This window comes from Schistocerca gregaria, chromosome X (genome assembly GCF_023897955.1).
Source record: "Schistocerca gregaria isolate iqSchGreg1 chromosome X, iqSchGreg1.2, whole genome shotgun sequence".
Classification (NCBI taxonomy): Eukaryota; Metazoa; Arthropoda; class Insecta; order Orthoptera; family Acrididae; genus Schistocerca; species Schistocerca gregaria.
The window spans coordinates 780,254,459-780,271,252 of NC_064931.1; the positions used below are offsets into that span (position 1 = coordinate 780,254,459).

General features: G+C 38.3%; 1 protein-coding gene across 1 annotated transcript in view; it reads left to right on the forward strand.

The window, feature by feature from the left end:
• Positions 1-16,794, forward strand: part of LOC126299456 (lysophospholipid acyltransferase 5-like) — a 196,914-nt gene that overhangs the window by 142,780 nt on the left and 37,340 nt on the right. The window contains exon 7 of the mRNA XM_049991373.1: positions 4,304-4,412. Coding sequence (XP_049847330.1) covers positions 4,304-4,412 — 109 coding nt within the window. The remainder of the gene's footprint in view (positions 1-4,303; positions 4,413-16,794) is intronic.

Here is a 16,794-nt window from a genome sequence, read left to right on the forward strand (position 1 = left end):
GTTTTAGCTAATGGCGAGTTTGGTGTTTTATGCTTACTGTAAAGCAGGGTTTGATCTGCAAACATCTCCATGAATTATTAAGGAAGGTGTTTTAAGTAGATCAGCACTCGCATGTCTTTTGAAGAATTGGCTAAACATATATATCAAATAAATTAACATTTTGGCTTCACAACTGGGGCAGAAAGAAAGTGATGGGGATAGTAACTGATTTTATCATATTCTTCTAAATACATACTCTGGAAGACACTGTACAGTGTGTGGTAGATCATTCCTTGTACCACCGCTAGTCATTTCCTATACTGTTCCACTCGCAAATATAGTGAGGGAAAATTTTATGTCTATATGCCTCCACAAAAGGGGCTTAATTTCTCTTATGTTATTTTCATGGTCCTTACACAAAATGTACTTTGGCAACAGTAGAAACATTGTGCAGTCAGCTTCCCATGTTAGTTCTCCAAACTTTGTGAATTATGTTCCTCAAAGCAAATGTCGTCTTCCCTCTAGGGATTCTCATTTGAGTTTCTGAAGCACCTACATAATAGTTGTGTGTTGAACAAACCTACTGGTAACAGATCTAGCCGTCCACTCTGAATTGCTTTGATGGCTTCCTCTAATTGGACTTTGTGCAAAACCCCCAACATTCGAACAGTACTCGAGAATGTCTTGCACTAGTGTTCTATATGCGGTCTCCTTTATGGATGAGCCACACCTGCCTAAAATTCTCCCAGTAAATTGAAGTTGACATTCACCTTCAACAGACATCAACCATTTCCCTTTTCTATTACAACTCATACGTGCTCGTTCAATTTCATATCACTTTGCAGTGTTACGCCTAAATGTGTAATCAACACGACTGCATCTAGCACCACACTACTAATGCTGTATTCAAACATTATGGCATTGTTTTTCTGTTTCATTTGTATTAACTTAATTTTGCTACATCTAGAGCAAGCTGCTAGTCATCACACCAACTAGAAATTTTGTGTAGGTCATCTTGTATCCTCTTACAGTCACTCATCTTCAACATCTTCCCATACACCACAATATCATCAGCAAACAACTGCAGGTTGCTGCTCACCCTGTTCATCAGATCATTTATGTATCTAGAGAATAATGGCAGTCCTGTGATACTTCCCTGGGGCACTCCTTATGTTACCCAACTCTCACCGTTGAGGACACGTACTGGCTTCTATTACATAAGAAGTTTTTGAACCACTTATGTATCTGGGAGCCTATCCCTAATGCTCATACCTCTGTTAACAGTCTGTTATGGGTACCATGTCAAATGCTTTTTGGAAATCTAGGAATATGGAATCTGCCTCTAAAACTGTGCTGAGTTGTGAACAGAAGCTTTACCGTCACAAGGAAATTACTTATCTTCAAACTGAGGGTATGGGCAAGTATTCTGCTGTAAACCAATGTAAAGGATATTGGTCTGTAACTTTGTGGATCTGCCCAGTTATTGTTCTTGTATACATGAGTCACCTGTGCTTTTTCCAATCGCTTGTGCTGGGCGAGAGATAAGTGATAAATCCAAGCTAATTAAGGAGCCAGTGCCATATAGTTCTCTTTGTGAAACTGAATTGGGATTCCATCAGGACGTGGTGACTTATTTGTTTCCAACACTTTCAGTTGCATCTGTATGCCAAGGTTGCCTATTACCATGTCCTCCATATACAGGAGTATGTGCGATGGTCAATGAAGGTATGTTTGTACGATCCTCCTGTGTGAGCGATTTCTTCAATCCAAAATGTAAAACTTCTGCTTTTCTTTTGCTATCCTCTGTTGATGCACCAGGCTGGTCAGTGAGTGACTGTATAGAAACCTTTGACCTGCTGGGCGATTTTAGATAGGGTTCTCAGGAAGATCTTTTGCTAAGGTATGATGGTGGTAGATCTTTCATGCTTCTTGCATTGATCTTTTTACAGACACATGAGTCTCCACTAACTTTTGCCTGTCATCACTTGCACATTCTCTTTTGAACTGAGATTGCAACAGTCTTCACTTCTTCATGATTTTCCAAATTTGATTATTAAACCACAGTGGGTGTTTTTGGTCCTTAATCAACTTACTCGGTACATACTTCTCCACAGCACTATTTGCAATCTGTCAACATTGTCTAAGTGAATTTCTAGTAACTGTTTACCTGCTGTGTCTAGTGAAAATGCTCTAAATACAGAGAATTTTACGGCACCATTTGTCAAATGTGTGATATTTTTACCCAACATGTTTCACATCTACATTATTCCATTGTCAGGTGCTTAAAACTTCTATGCTATTAGGCACCATCAAAAGTAAAGGACTAGCAGCAAACACACCCATTTGACAATTGTACCTTGAGAGTATAACATGCTAACAAGAGATGTTCTAGGAAGAGTTTTGTGTTTGACAGTGGTTTTTTGCTGCTGGGGTTTTACTTTTGGTGGTACCAGATGGCATAGAAGTTTTAAGCACTTGATAATGGGATAATGTAATCCTGAGACATGTTGTGGTAAAAGTACCATACATTTTACATTTGAGAGTGTAACATTCTGTGTGCCAATCCACAAAACAGTTCTATTTTGGCATCACAACAGACAACACAAATACTTTCCTAGCCTTCTTGACTGATTTATTAACTTTAGTAATCATCATCACTTTAATATCATGATCACTAATACCTGTCTTTGTACTGACACCATCGATATGGTCAGGCCTGTTTTTAGCTGCAAGGTCTAAAGTATTTCCATTGTGTGTGCGTTCTCAAACTAGCTGCACAAGACATTTTTCAGGAAACATACTCAAAAGTACTTCACAAGATGGCCTGTCCTTACCCCTGTAATGAGTTCGTAGATGACCCCGTCTATACTCAGCAGGCTAATGTCACTTCCAACCAATATTGCATGATCTCAATATTTCAGTGCTACTGAGCCTAGACTTGCTTGGAATGGCTCTAAGACTATCATACTGGAATCAGGAGGCCAGTAGAAACATTCAACAGTTAACTTGATTTCACCTAAACCTGTTACATGCATCCAGGTAACTTCACAATCAAACTCAAATTCGACTTCAATAGAAACAATATTTTCATTGAGTGCAGTGAATACTTGCCCTCCTATTGCATCCAATCTGTCTTTGCAATATACATCTCATGATTTGTTAAATATTTCTAGGCTTTCTACTTTGGGTTTCATCCAGCTCTCAGTTCCAACAATAATTTGAGAGTGACAAAATGCTAGAAGAGCAGGAAATTTGTGAACTTTGTTATGAATACTACAACAATTTATCGATAAAATTTTAGCAATCAAAGTGTCTTTACTCTGAACACTGTCTTGTGTGTTGACTGGTGAGTGTTCATCAGAGTACCTCAAACTACTGTCTAGCCTTAAATAAGCCATGTTTACTCAACAAGTACTCTGCTACCCAGGTAGCACTTGATAATGCAGGTCCAAAATCTGCAATTATGATATACCGAGTGCAAGCTGGTTTTCTTTACAGCCCTGAACGCTATTTCCTTAAGAGGCTCCATAACATGCCTAATGTTGACACTCCTGATAGCTAACAAACTGCTGCTTCCCTGTCCCTGCTCAAACCCTGCTCTTAAATATGCAACTTCCTACCCTCTTGAGTTGTCACCAATGTAGCCTGATGCCTTCCTGTGCTATGTAGCTGACTGTCCAAAAGAAATGACAGCTGTATTACAGACTGCCTGAATCTACACTTCATGGCTAAAAAACATGAGATTACATCTCTTAAATAGAAAATCAGTCACAGAATTCAAGAATTAACTGTGAATCAAACACAGAAATTACTAAATACATAACTTGCTGTTGTGCTGGAGTATAACAGGAGATAGCTGGGACTTGCCCTCCTCCCCCCCCCCCCCCCCAACCTTTTTTTCACACTTCTGCCCCCCCCCCCCAACCACCACCACCACCACCACCACCACCAAATCCAGTCCAGTGCTAGCTTCGTCTCTTGTGGTATCTGTTTTTCATGTGAATCTTTCATTAGGGGGAGACTACTATATTAAGAGATTCATTAGATGTTGTAGCCCTCCCCCCTCCTGTACTCCACCCCCACTCCTCCTCATGCCACCCCTCCTAAACACACACACACACACACACACACACACACACACACACACACACACACACACACACCTTAAGAAAAGTTATAAAATCCAGTGTTCCCTGTCTTGATTGCATTTATTGTAAATCTGTTGTAATTTACACCATTAAGAGAAGAAAGGTAATGATCAATAAATAAAATAATAGATATTGTGTTTTTTTGTATCTAATAAAACATTTCCATGTGCCTGCAGGGTCACACATTTTGGAAGAAATGTGTAATCATTGGAATATGGGGAAAAATACTGCTTTGTAAATATATCTGCTGTTGGTTGATATCAGAAGGTGTCTGCATTTCATTCGGTGAGTAAAGCTCAGGATTTATTAGTTGCTTTATAGAAGTAGGTAATATTTAATTTAAATATTGAGGAGCACCGTAATTTGCTGTCGAGCAATGTTTCAAGAAGGTTTTTCTAGACAGCAATGATAAGAAACATTTTATAGTAGTACCTAACATTATCTATTTTTGTGTTTACATCAGAATCCAACTGCCTTTTATGAGTAAGATTATATGGGTCCATTATATGTCTAATATTTATTACAGTTTGCTGTATCTAAAACAAGGTTTGTAATAGGCCTATATTCGTCGATGAGATTTGATATTATTGCATGGGGGGTAGAGAGAATTTATAAGATGGGACATAAAGTTATCAGAGCTATCAAATCAGTATTGGACAGTCTGATTTGTGGTGCCTTATAGGGGAGGAATGTTACAGAGCCAAAGTATAGGTTTTTATTTAATTTTCTACATTGTCTGTGACAGTGATGAGCGAGTTGAATATTGTGTGTAGGTGTGTCTCACAAATGAGGACAACTTCCATAATAGTGTATAATGTATTGCAAATGATCTCAACTTGTCCAGTTAAAGTTACATGCCAATCTCATAAGGTATGAAAATGAATATACACTTTTACATGCATGATAAACAGGATGCCTAATGGAATGTAACCAATTGAAAATTGAAACACTGGATTTAGTTCCAGCAGGAGTATCATTCAAACTCCTACCTGAATATCTAGGTTTAGTTTTCAGTGGTTTGCTAAATTATGTGATGACCTAGATCTTTATTTTGAATAAGCGTCACTGATTTTCCATACCCATCCTTGTCCTACTCAATTTCTAATGACCCCCATATCAGTAGAATGTGAAACACTCTTAACATTTTTCTCCCCCATCTTTACTTCTAGCATCACTGCAGATATGTACATGCAAGAATTGCAAAACACTTTTCTTGCTAAAGAAACTGTATTGTGTAAATGTTTTTGGATTGAGAAAAGCAAAATTGTCAGTACTGTCTTAATGTAATAGTCATATTGCAACATAGTTTTGTAAACAGTGTGTGTTATATAAAGACTGAGAAATCCTTACATGGAAATTGATATTAGATTAATATGTTGCAGTTGCTTTTCAAAGCATAATTTTAAATTTGATGAGCTATAATTTTGGCTTCAATAACATCAAGTCACTTCTAGGAATTCTTATTTATACTGACCATATTATTCCACTGAAGATGGACAGGAGTTTAACATTTCACAGCACAAGCATAGTGTCATATCATTAATACACACACCCATTAATTATGCTAAGAAATGGTCTGTGATGCCACGATAATGTAATATAATTTGCTAAAAAGAATGTCATGATTCGCACATTCAGATGTTTTTGACCGTCATGGAAACTACTACTTCTTCCTGAAACGTTTCTGCTTATACATAAACATTTCTGCTTATGCTCGTCTCTCACAAAGCCTCTTCCAAGCTTCTTTTTTCTCCCAAAGTCAGCCGTTCATCATTTCCTCCCATTGCCATCCTCTTGAGTTCACATCATCCTTCACCTGGTCTCTCTCTCTCTTGTTTGTGGTCTTGCAGTTGGTCTTCTTCCAGGTTCTGTCCATTCCAGAGCTTTTGTTGGTACTCTTTCTTTTCCCATTCGTTTATCATGGCTGAATCCTTGCGTCCTATTTCTGTGCATATTTTCTTTTAAAGGACTGATCTGAGGCATATTTCATATTGTTTTATTTCTTATCTTGTCCCTTATTGTCATACCCAGGATCCCTTATAGAATGCACATCTCTGTTGCTTGTGCTCTACTCACATATTTCTGTCTCCAGGTCCAACATTCTGATTCATATGTCAAAATTGGTCAATAACATGATTTCTGTGTTATGGTCTTTTCTGTGGTAGGTATTTTCCAATTTCAGTTATGTGTGAAACAATAAAATTTTGAGCAATTTTCTATCCTCTCCGAAATTTCTTCTTTGCTGTCCCCTTTCCTGAATAGCTTACTTCCTAGATATTAGAAGGATATACTTCTTTAATAATTTTGTCATTGAAACTGACAGTCTCCGTTTATTTGTTTTCCGTGCTGATTTTCACTATTTCACTTTTTGTGAAGCATATTTCCTTGACTGATCCTTCGATCATGCTGTGCCATGTATTTAGTTGTTCCTCTGGTTTCTGTTCATTGTCTTCTGATGATATCACACCATCTGCATTCACTGAGATTTTCAGACTGTCAGTGAACTTCCCTTATAGTGTTGTCCACGACTATATTGAAAGAAAAAATACTATTAGGTGCAGATGACCTCGTCACTATCAGAAATCCAACCTGTGACTTGAATAATGTAATATTTATGGGAAAATGATTAAGAAGCCATTTATACATAATATTTACTAAAATTTTGTCTAAGATGAAGTTGGACTAAACTTTATTGGTATTTCTTTGGCCACATGTTTAATACACTCACTACAGCACTTCTCGAACAACCGACAAATCGTGCAGTTTCCGAAACGTTCGTGCCGAGCCTCCAGGCCATCACAATATGCCCTCGGTTAAACTGAAACAGATTGCATGCCTTCCCCATTCTACACATGGACAGCACACTCATTGATAGTACATGCACCATGCGTGTGTGTGACTTGTGAGTCATTCCTCACGAGGTGATGCTGCTATTGCCTGGATGGGCTTATATGGATAATAAGCCTGTTGTTGTAATGTCCTGACTGATCATGATAGATGTTCAGCACAAAGCATAGATATCAGTACCATGACTGTTAAAGAAAGGCAGAAATTACTCCCACTGCACTTCAACACTCTGCACACCTCAGTAATATCAGCCAAGGAAAAGTGTGCACACTGTTTTTTTCCAGTTTAATGCCACAATTTTTCAGTCTCTTTCATTCCTCTCTGTTCCACCATACTAAGTGTATGTAATCCATGCTATCCTGCATCTGTGCTGCAATGCAGAAATCTAACCGCCACACACACACACACACACACACACACACACACACACACACACACACACACGCACGCACGCAGTAAATACTATTGTAACCTTTGAAAACTACAGCTCTACACAGAGCAAACATCTTAAGACTGACTATTCTCCTCCAGAAGACAGATTGAGTAGTGTGTACGCAATACATAACATAATTCTCATACTGCATTAACTTTAATCTTAAGGAATTAGTTTTATTTGAAGAAACCAGAAAATATCTTAACTCTTCCAAGTATTCTTCACAATTCTCCATCATTATGGAAAATGGGAGGAAAATAGAAGCATTTCTGGTAATGGAAAATAGAAGCAATCCTGTAACGTGCACAGCTGGTACACTTGCCAATGTACCTCGTCGACAAATGGTACAATTATCTGCTTGTGGATTGTGTACAAGTATCTCATTTGTTCAGTCTGGAGACCTGTATGTTCAGCAGAACAAAATACCATATGTAATCTCCAGATTTGTGTCAAGAATGGTTTTCATGAACACTACAAGAAAGGAAACCGAGTCCTGAGATTATTCATCCTCTTTGTTGTTGAACTCATCTTTAATTCCACCTAGAAGGATATGCACTTACCATCTATTAATTGTAGCTGGCACTTAGTTATGAAGCACTTTGCCCTGATTACAGTGTATGCCACGATTAGTCACCTTCGCCGAGGCTCAAGTGAGCACTATACTCGATTAGGAAGGTGTCTCTAATTCAGTAACTCATTACTGTAAGAATGTTGAGTCTCACAAATGTAATACTCTTAGCAATGGTTTAGCATGTGTACACAAGTCTACATGAAACACAATTTACATAATGTGATGACTTCATTTGTGAAGATGTTAATGAGCCGGTTAAGGCCATATGTCATTTGCAAGTGTAATTCTCACCACTGGTTCTTGTCAAAATATTGGAAATTCTGTAGACACACAGTTTGTGATGAGAATAAACTTGCTTAGTAGGAATTGTATTTATTGATGTCTGTATGATAGGATTCAAGAATTATCACATTTCATTGTCTTTCTTAGCAAATTTTGTGTGAATAACGTGATGTAACTTCTGCCACAAGATGGATGAAAGTGTGTTAGTGGGGAAACATCTGAATGACATTACACCTCTTAACACATTTCAAGTAACCCTTCACTAACTCTATCCATTCACTCTCCAATGAAAAATATACAGATCTCATGAAAGTAACTAGTTTACATACTAGATACATCTATCATGTTAAACAAAATCCGAATGGGGTTAACTGTTGCAGTTAGGTTTACACATTTAAACATTGGAGCAGGGTGAAATGAACAACACCACAGGAGAAATCTGTCAGCACTACGATTGTTCAAGTGCAGACTGCTCACAAACGATTGTACGGCTTTTCAACTTTGGAGGAAAAACTATCATTTTATTGTAAATGAGATCAAGAACAATCACAGTAAAATTGCCTAAATGTTCGTAAATTATATTATTAATCTTGCAAACTTGTGGAGAACCTTTAGAATATCAGAGAGGTGGCTTTTGTAAATCCTGTGGTAGAGAAAGGGCATCTGCAAATGATATTTAGAAACATAACCCAAAGTGTTTTGCAACAATTGGCTCCATATTGCAATATTCATGACACCAACAGTGAAATGCAGTTGCCCTTTTCACAAGTGATTGTTAGATTCATTGCTGGTGATGTTTGTTAGTTTTCAAGATTGAAATAAGTAATACAGTGTATGCATTCCATGAGTCAAAGAAAAGAAATATTCGGATCCTGTTTAATAAAATTTAGATGATAGGATGCTTTTCCATTTCACATAGTGTGATTATCTTGACCTACAGTCTGGAACCGGATTAGGATATTATTTGGTTATGTAGTCATAAACTGCATTGGAGAGGTCTAGGAACAAGTAGTGACACCCTACCTACCTTATAGTAGTGTGCATATAGGAAAGTTGATGGTGGGGTGATGTACAGTGGCAAGGCGAGTGTACCAAGTGATGCCTCAGGCAATAAGGACAGTCTGCCATGCCTGTCTGCAAGCATAGGACATTTCACATTGATTTTAATAGTAGTTTAGGTATGGTGATGTTACTTAGCCACTATAGTGTTCATTATGGATGGCATAAAGCAGACAAGACCAATATTATATTAATAAGTGACAGCAATAGTTTACCAAGCATATAAATTCTGCTAAATAGAGTCAGAAGTGAAAACAATGGCCCAGCGTAGCACTCATAATAGCATTATGAGATACCAGGTTAGACAATGGAACAAAAGTTCTACTTTTGAACTATCCTTCCTAATGCTACAATTTTAGGGGCAAGCAACATGTGTTTGCGTGAGAGAGAGAGAGAGAGAGAGAGAGAGAGAGAGAGAGAGAGAGCAAGGGGGGAGGGATGCATGCATGTACGGGCGGACATACACACACACACACACACACACGCACACACAAACACACACACACACACAATGTAACCTAGGAAGAAATGGAAATTCCAGCTTGATCTGCAAAAGAAGAAACCCAAATCACAGTGAAAGTGACTATGAAACTCCCTAATCCAAAACTAAGATTGGCAGTGTGTCACTACTTACTCTGAGACCTCTCAAATGCATTTCACCATAACCTTAGCAAAATTATTCTAATCTGGTTTCAGATTTAGGTCAGGGTAATTGTATCACGTGAAATGGAAAAGCATCCTGTCATCTAAATTTTATTAAATATGACTGGAAATATTTTTTTCCTTTCAAATGAAAAAGAATTAAGACAATGTTTCTTACAACAACAAAACCCTCTCTCTGACCTGGAATTGGATTTGAGATTCTCTGTATGAAGGCTTACACTTTACTTACTTAGCTACAAGGACTACCCACATGCTTCCTCTGTTCATAAACTGTTGTATAGTATCTACTTTTAGTAGTGGCATCTTCCAGTTTCAGTAAAGGTGTAGTCTCTTTTGACTATAGATCTACAATACTGACATAGTTGTCTTTATGTAGTATATGAATATCCTAGTTGTCCATAAAGTAAAGGAAAGACTGACGTGCAGTAGTTTATTTATGTCTGCCATGCACAGAAAGCTGGTTGTGGTTTATACTGACAAATCTTTTGCTGCTGTTTGAGTATTCTAAATCTTTTATTATTATTCTCCTCTCTCCTTACCACACTCCCCTTCACCCCCCCCCCCCCCCTCCCTCTGAAAGTAGTAGCTAGATTTAATGTACTCAACATTCCGTAAATAAGGTAAGATTGCCCCCCACCGCGCACACACACACACACACACACACACACACACACACACACACACACACACACACACAGCCAGTAAGTTGTGGGGTACAAAATTTAGTATGCCCAGCTGCCACCTCTGTCAGTAACAGTGGCTGGGCATCAAGTCAAACTGAGCTTGGACGACAGCTTTGGGTATGTCATTCCATACAACTTCAACTGTATGCCAGAGTTCATCCATTGTAATTGCTGGTGAGTGTTAGTGTGCCAGTCTGTTGATAACCCAATTTTTCAGTCAGTGATAGATATGGAAATTGTGCTATATGGGGCAACAGTCTTAAAGCTGTCTGTGCTGAGGTAGGTCATAACAGCACAAGCAACATGCAGTATTGCATTATCCTGTCAAGAGGTAGCATGATTCAGACCTCGAGCCTAGGGTTAGGCATCAGCCTTAACATATCAGAAATGTGATGCCTGCTGTCCAATTCAGATGACTATGCAAATGAGAGAAAACATGCTGTGTATCCAATGACCCTCCATACCAACACACCAGATGCTGGCCCCATGTGGTGATGCTGAATGCTATGTGGCAGTGTTCGCCTCCACACATTGATACATCCACCGTGATGATGTACACAGTACCAGCACTCATCTGAAAAGACGTTGTGGTGCCGCTTCTATGCCCAGTGTTGTTATTGGGTGCACCACTGTTGGCACACATCTCTCTCTGCTGTTACAATGGCTACTGTGCTGACAGTCTGTGGTACTTAGATGTCTTCGTACTGTCCATATGGATACTTGTCTCACTATAAAGAAGTCCATTTCTAGGCCGTAGGTATGTGATGTGGCTGAACAATCCTGCACAGCTGAACAAAAAATATTTCTGTCCTCTCGGGCACTAATCAGTTGGAGTTATTGAGACCCTGTCTGGCTTTGAGTGTAGCCCTCATGAATCTGTGGTTAACAGTTGTGGTATGCTAATCAATGAAGGCAGCAATATCGATAAACTGCAGTGTCAATGACACAAGATTTTGCTGCTGCCAAATTATGACCTGGCAGATATGTCTCGTTTTAGATGAGGAATAACTTGATCTTCCCCCAATGAACCATAGACCTTCTAGGTTGAGGTGGCTTGCATCCCTCACCAATACAGGTAGCCATACTGTAGGCGCAAGCGCAGTGGTGCAGATGGGTGAGTATCTGTGGGGAGACCAGACTAACCTGTGGTTCCTGTAGATGGTAGCAAAGTGAGGATAGTGTATTTTAGGTCTGAATGGCAGGTATTTTTTGGTATTTGTTTGGTCTAAGTTATAACATTGTTTTATTTTTTACTGATAATGGGTATAAAACCAGTATAGCAATTTGCCATATTAGTAGCGCTAATTTTTTTAAACATTTTTTTTAACAAATGAGTTTGGTTGGACATTCTGTGGCTTCTGAAAGATCGGTGTCGTCTTTGGATGATATAGTTTCTGATGAAGGGACTCAATTTCCAGATCAGTACATTATAAAACAAATATTTATGGACATATTGGACAATTATTATTGAGAAATGGGTGAATTCATGATTGAAATTTTAACTTTTGTCATGTAATGTTTCTTGGTAAATGTTATTTTTGCCTACTATCTAAGTTGTTCACTTGAATTTTTTGAAAGAACATTTTTGGTTTTTTCAGCAAAAAAATCTATTGTATTCAAAGTCCATTAAAAAGTAAAAACATGTTTGACTAAAAAACTGGTTTTTAATTCAGAATAATAAAAGAAATAGAACACAATAAATTTAACACTTAATCTTGTTATTTGACTTCCATTTCTATGAAATAGTAAAAGAGACGGTAGCTAGTGGAACAATAATAGATTAAAAACTTAACAATTCAACCATAGTTTTCAATAAAAATAGAAAGTAGCTGATCTGTTGCCTGTGTATAGATAATCTGCTTTTATCTGCTTATCTTAATACAAAAAATAGTGTTCTCCAACCTCAGTTTTCACACTTTAGCACTGTCTATTTGCAATGCCCAGTTAGTTGTACGATCTTTGCTTACAAACAGAGATTTAAAAATTTAAAATCAGTAGGAGAATACTGGTGAATTTTTTTGTAGTGTTCAAGCCCTCACTATTTTTTGAAAACAGCTGAGAACAATGGATGGACTAAGTTTTTTATTTACTTATTTTATATGATATTTTAGGTCTTTGTACCTAGAAAAGTATGGTGAAAAAGTCTGAGGGAGTCTTGGAATTTTTCAGTCGTTGTTCAATGCCTACATTTTGTTGCTGGAAATAATAACAATTAAAAATCTGAAAATTGGTTATTTCAGAAACCAGTTATTTTGAGCGGTTTTTATGGTCAAGTGAAACTAGAGACAGAAAAACTGGTGTAACTGAAAACCAGTTTGAGAATCATAAAAGAAGACTGTATACCTGAAAGGGACTTGGGAGCACTGAATGGTTTCAGATTGATTATATAATGGTGAGATAGAATTTTAAAAAAATTTAGACTGTAAGACAATTCCTGTAGCAGATTTTGATTCTCACCATGATGTATTGATTATGAACTTCAGATTAAAACTGAAAGAATTGCAGAAAGGTAGGAAATTAAAAAGATAGGACCTGGATAAATTGAAAGAATCAGAGGTTGTTTCTGAGGGAGTGTGGGGCAATACTGGACTGAAACAGGGGAAAGAAATGTGATAGAAGACAAATGAGTAGCTTTGAGAGATGAAGTAGTGGAGGCAGTATAGGTCAAGAGACAAGGCCTATAGTCTGATTTAAAGTAGTTGTCACTTGACGTTTGCGCTGCGAAGTTGCGGCGTTGTCACGTCAAGCACTGGCTGGAGGCAGCTGCCTCAGTGCATCGCTACCCCTGGCGACAGAAAATCCTTTTAAAGGCTGTATCTCCTGCAAAAAGCAAGTAAAAAATTTCAAACCCACATATGATGTATATCTCTACAATGTCTCTCAATCTGTCAGATATCTATTCTTAATTTTAATTAGGTCAAGAGTTATGTTAATTTGTTTGAAACCATTTAAATTCTCTATTTCGCAAGCAGCTTCTAACTTATCATGTCATTACTGAAAAACTATTGGCGTCACAACAAAATATTTTTTTCCATTCATTACCAAAATAATGCACTCGGCAAAGAATCCTTAAAAGTTTTCGTAGTGCATTACGTTTCCTGTATATAAATTTCTGAAAACAGCATTTTTAAGCAACCCTATCAAAACTGAACTCAAAACAAGTATGATGTTTCAAATCTCTATCTCCTATAAATGTTACGTAAATATTTTGAAATTTAAGTACAGTATCGGTCTTAGTGGTATCTATAAGCATATCAAATATCTTTTCTTAATTTTAATTAGGGTCGTTGTTACATTAACTATTGAAGTGTGAGAAATTTTCGTGTCCGGAAACGTTTTCTTCTTTAGATTGCAAATCTTGGATACTATTACACACACTGAATAACATCTTGGTGTATATACAAAATGAAATATAATTAAAATTCAGTCTAACTTACCGTAAGGAGATGACGAGAGCTGGCCAAACAGTATTTCTTAGTCTCATAACAAGAATAAGAATTAATTGAAATAAATTCACAAACACAATATTTAATGGTGATAAAAACACTAATCAGACAATGCGAAAACACCGCTTAATTCAGAGTCAGAGTCAGTGGAACTACCCGTGTCGCTGCTCGTATTGACAGATATAATCAAGTCTTCGACACTTTGTTGTAAGATACCTTCATTGTTCCATGCATCCTGTACCATTCCTTTCAAAAGGCATTCCACTTCGGTTAATGTGAATTTCTTATTTTCTGCAGCAATATGCCGTTTAACTTGAGCCCAAATCAGCTCCATTGCGTTGTAATGACAATAGTAAGGATGCAATCTGAGCACTTTATGCCCTAATTTTTTTGCTACTTCATCTACATTGTAAGTCGGGTTCCTTCACTTGTGTTCCAATACAAGTTCTAATAATTCTGCCCTTGTCAAATTACTGTCAAACTATACCTTATGTTTCTGTAACCAGCTAACAATGTCGTTTTTACTCGTTGCCTTTGTGGGTGCTTTATCTTGTATTACTGAGTGATAAGGAGCGTTATCCATAACAATGATAGCCGGCCGGAGTGGCCGTGCGGTTCTAGTCGCTACAGACTGGAGCCGAGCGACTGCTACGGTCGCAGGTTCGAATCCTGCCTAGGGCTTGGATGTGTATGATGTCCTTAGGTTAGTTAGGTTTAATTAGTTCTAAGTTCTAGGCGAATGATGACCTCAGAAGTTAAGTCGCATAGTGCTCAGAGCCAGCCATAGCAATGATAGAGTTTTTTGTTAAGTTCTGGAGCACACAGTCTTCAAACCATTTCACAAAAGTATTGTGGTTCATCTCTTCGTGGTAGTCGGAGGTCTTATTTGAACTGAATAGCAGCAGACAGTTTGGAATAAAACCTTTTGAAATTCTGGCATGTGCTACAGTTATCTTTTTTCCTCTGCTGATCGGAGCTGCCATACTACCGCTGATGGTACCGTCTGTCCAGCCTTTTTTAAAACTGTGTCCTGCATTCACCCACGTTTCATCAAGCCAAACGATATCATCAAAATTTGTACCCACTTATTCTCTAAGAAAGCAGCATCACCAGGCTGCAATATCTTGGCGTTCCATTAGTAACTTTCAGTCAGAGATGGATTTATAGCGGAATCCTAACATTTTCACGACTCGAAACAAAGACGATTTACTATCCTGAAACAGGTCAGCCACTGTGAGGGTAGCGTGTAGTTTTTTGAGTGTTGGATTCTCCTTCCTTGAATAAAATGCGTATGTTTGACGACAAATGGCATCTTCCTGAAAAGAGTCAAGTTTTGTGACCCTCTTCTCCAGTCGCCTCTTTTTCCCATGTGTTTCCAATTTAGATGATTTATTTGAGTCTTCTTTCGTGAATTTCTCCTTGCAGATTCTTATTACTGATCGTCCTCTAACTTGCAGAGCAGCTGCAGTTCGCTCCACCACCTTATCCAAAGGAACGAGAGGCCCTCCTGCATCCCTCTCTCTCTCAAAATACTCCCTTAAGGAACACACGTATTCACGCGCCTGACTGCGTATAACGACCCCATGTCAGCCACTTTTTGGAGGTTTCCGAGGAGTCTGCAGCCTCGACCCCCTCTCTTGCGACTGCTTTCATCAGACATCGTAAATACGCGAAGCTACAAGTCACTCAAATCTCTCACCCTCACATCTACAATGGCTCGCTAATGATGGGCTGGCACAATGCCTTAGTCAGCTGAGCAGAGCAAAGTGGCAACGCAGTGGCAGCCCACAGCGCCGGCTGCCATTGGTTTATTGGTGGCGGGAGCCCTGCAGCCCGTTGCCTGTCAAGTGACAACTAGTTTAAATCAGACTATAGTAGAAATTCTTGCTTAACATAGGAGGTATTTAATTTAATTGATGAAAGAAGAAAATATAAAAATGAAACAGATGAAAGTGAATATGAACATTTAAAATATGAGATTGACAGAAGCTTCAAAATGGGTGAGCAGAAATGACTAGATGACAAACACAAAGCTGTAGAAATGTGCATGACTAGGGGAAAAATAAGGCCACCTACAAGCAAATGAAAGAAACCTTTGGAGAAAAGAGAAGCAGCTGTATGAATATCAAGGACTCAGATGGCAAGCCAGTTCTAAGCAGAGAAGGGAAATACATTTACAGAATGTCCCAGAAGTGTTGCGACAAACTTTGAGGGGTTGTAGTGGCGGTCTTGAAGGTCAAATTGAGGATAGGAACCCGTGTCTAGAAATGTCATCCAATGATGCTACAGAGATTCAATATCATAGGTGCTGATGTCTGCCACTAAGCCACACCTTCAGCAGCAACTATGACTTTGTTCACTGACGAACCGTACATGGAACATCTTGCAATGTTGTTTATTTTTCACTGTTGATAAGTGATTGCCACAATTTCCAGTGGAGAAAATGGAGCTAGATACTTTTAGACAGGCCTTGTCTCCTATGAATGTGATGCTCCGTTGCCTCGATGGATGATGGTTTTGGATGTGGGTTTACATCTACAGTTTATTTTTCTTCTGTATACGATAATAAAACTGGAGGTTGTAGAGGGTTCCAGGAGAAACATAAACTATTGATGGAAACCTGTGTCTCAAACCAACATCCACCAAAGCAACAGATCATCACATTCGTAGGAGACAAGGCCTC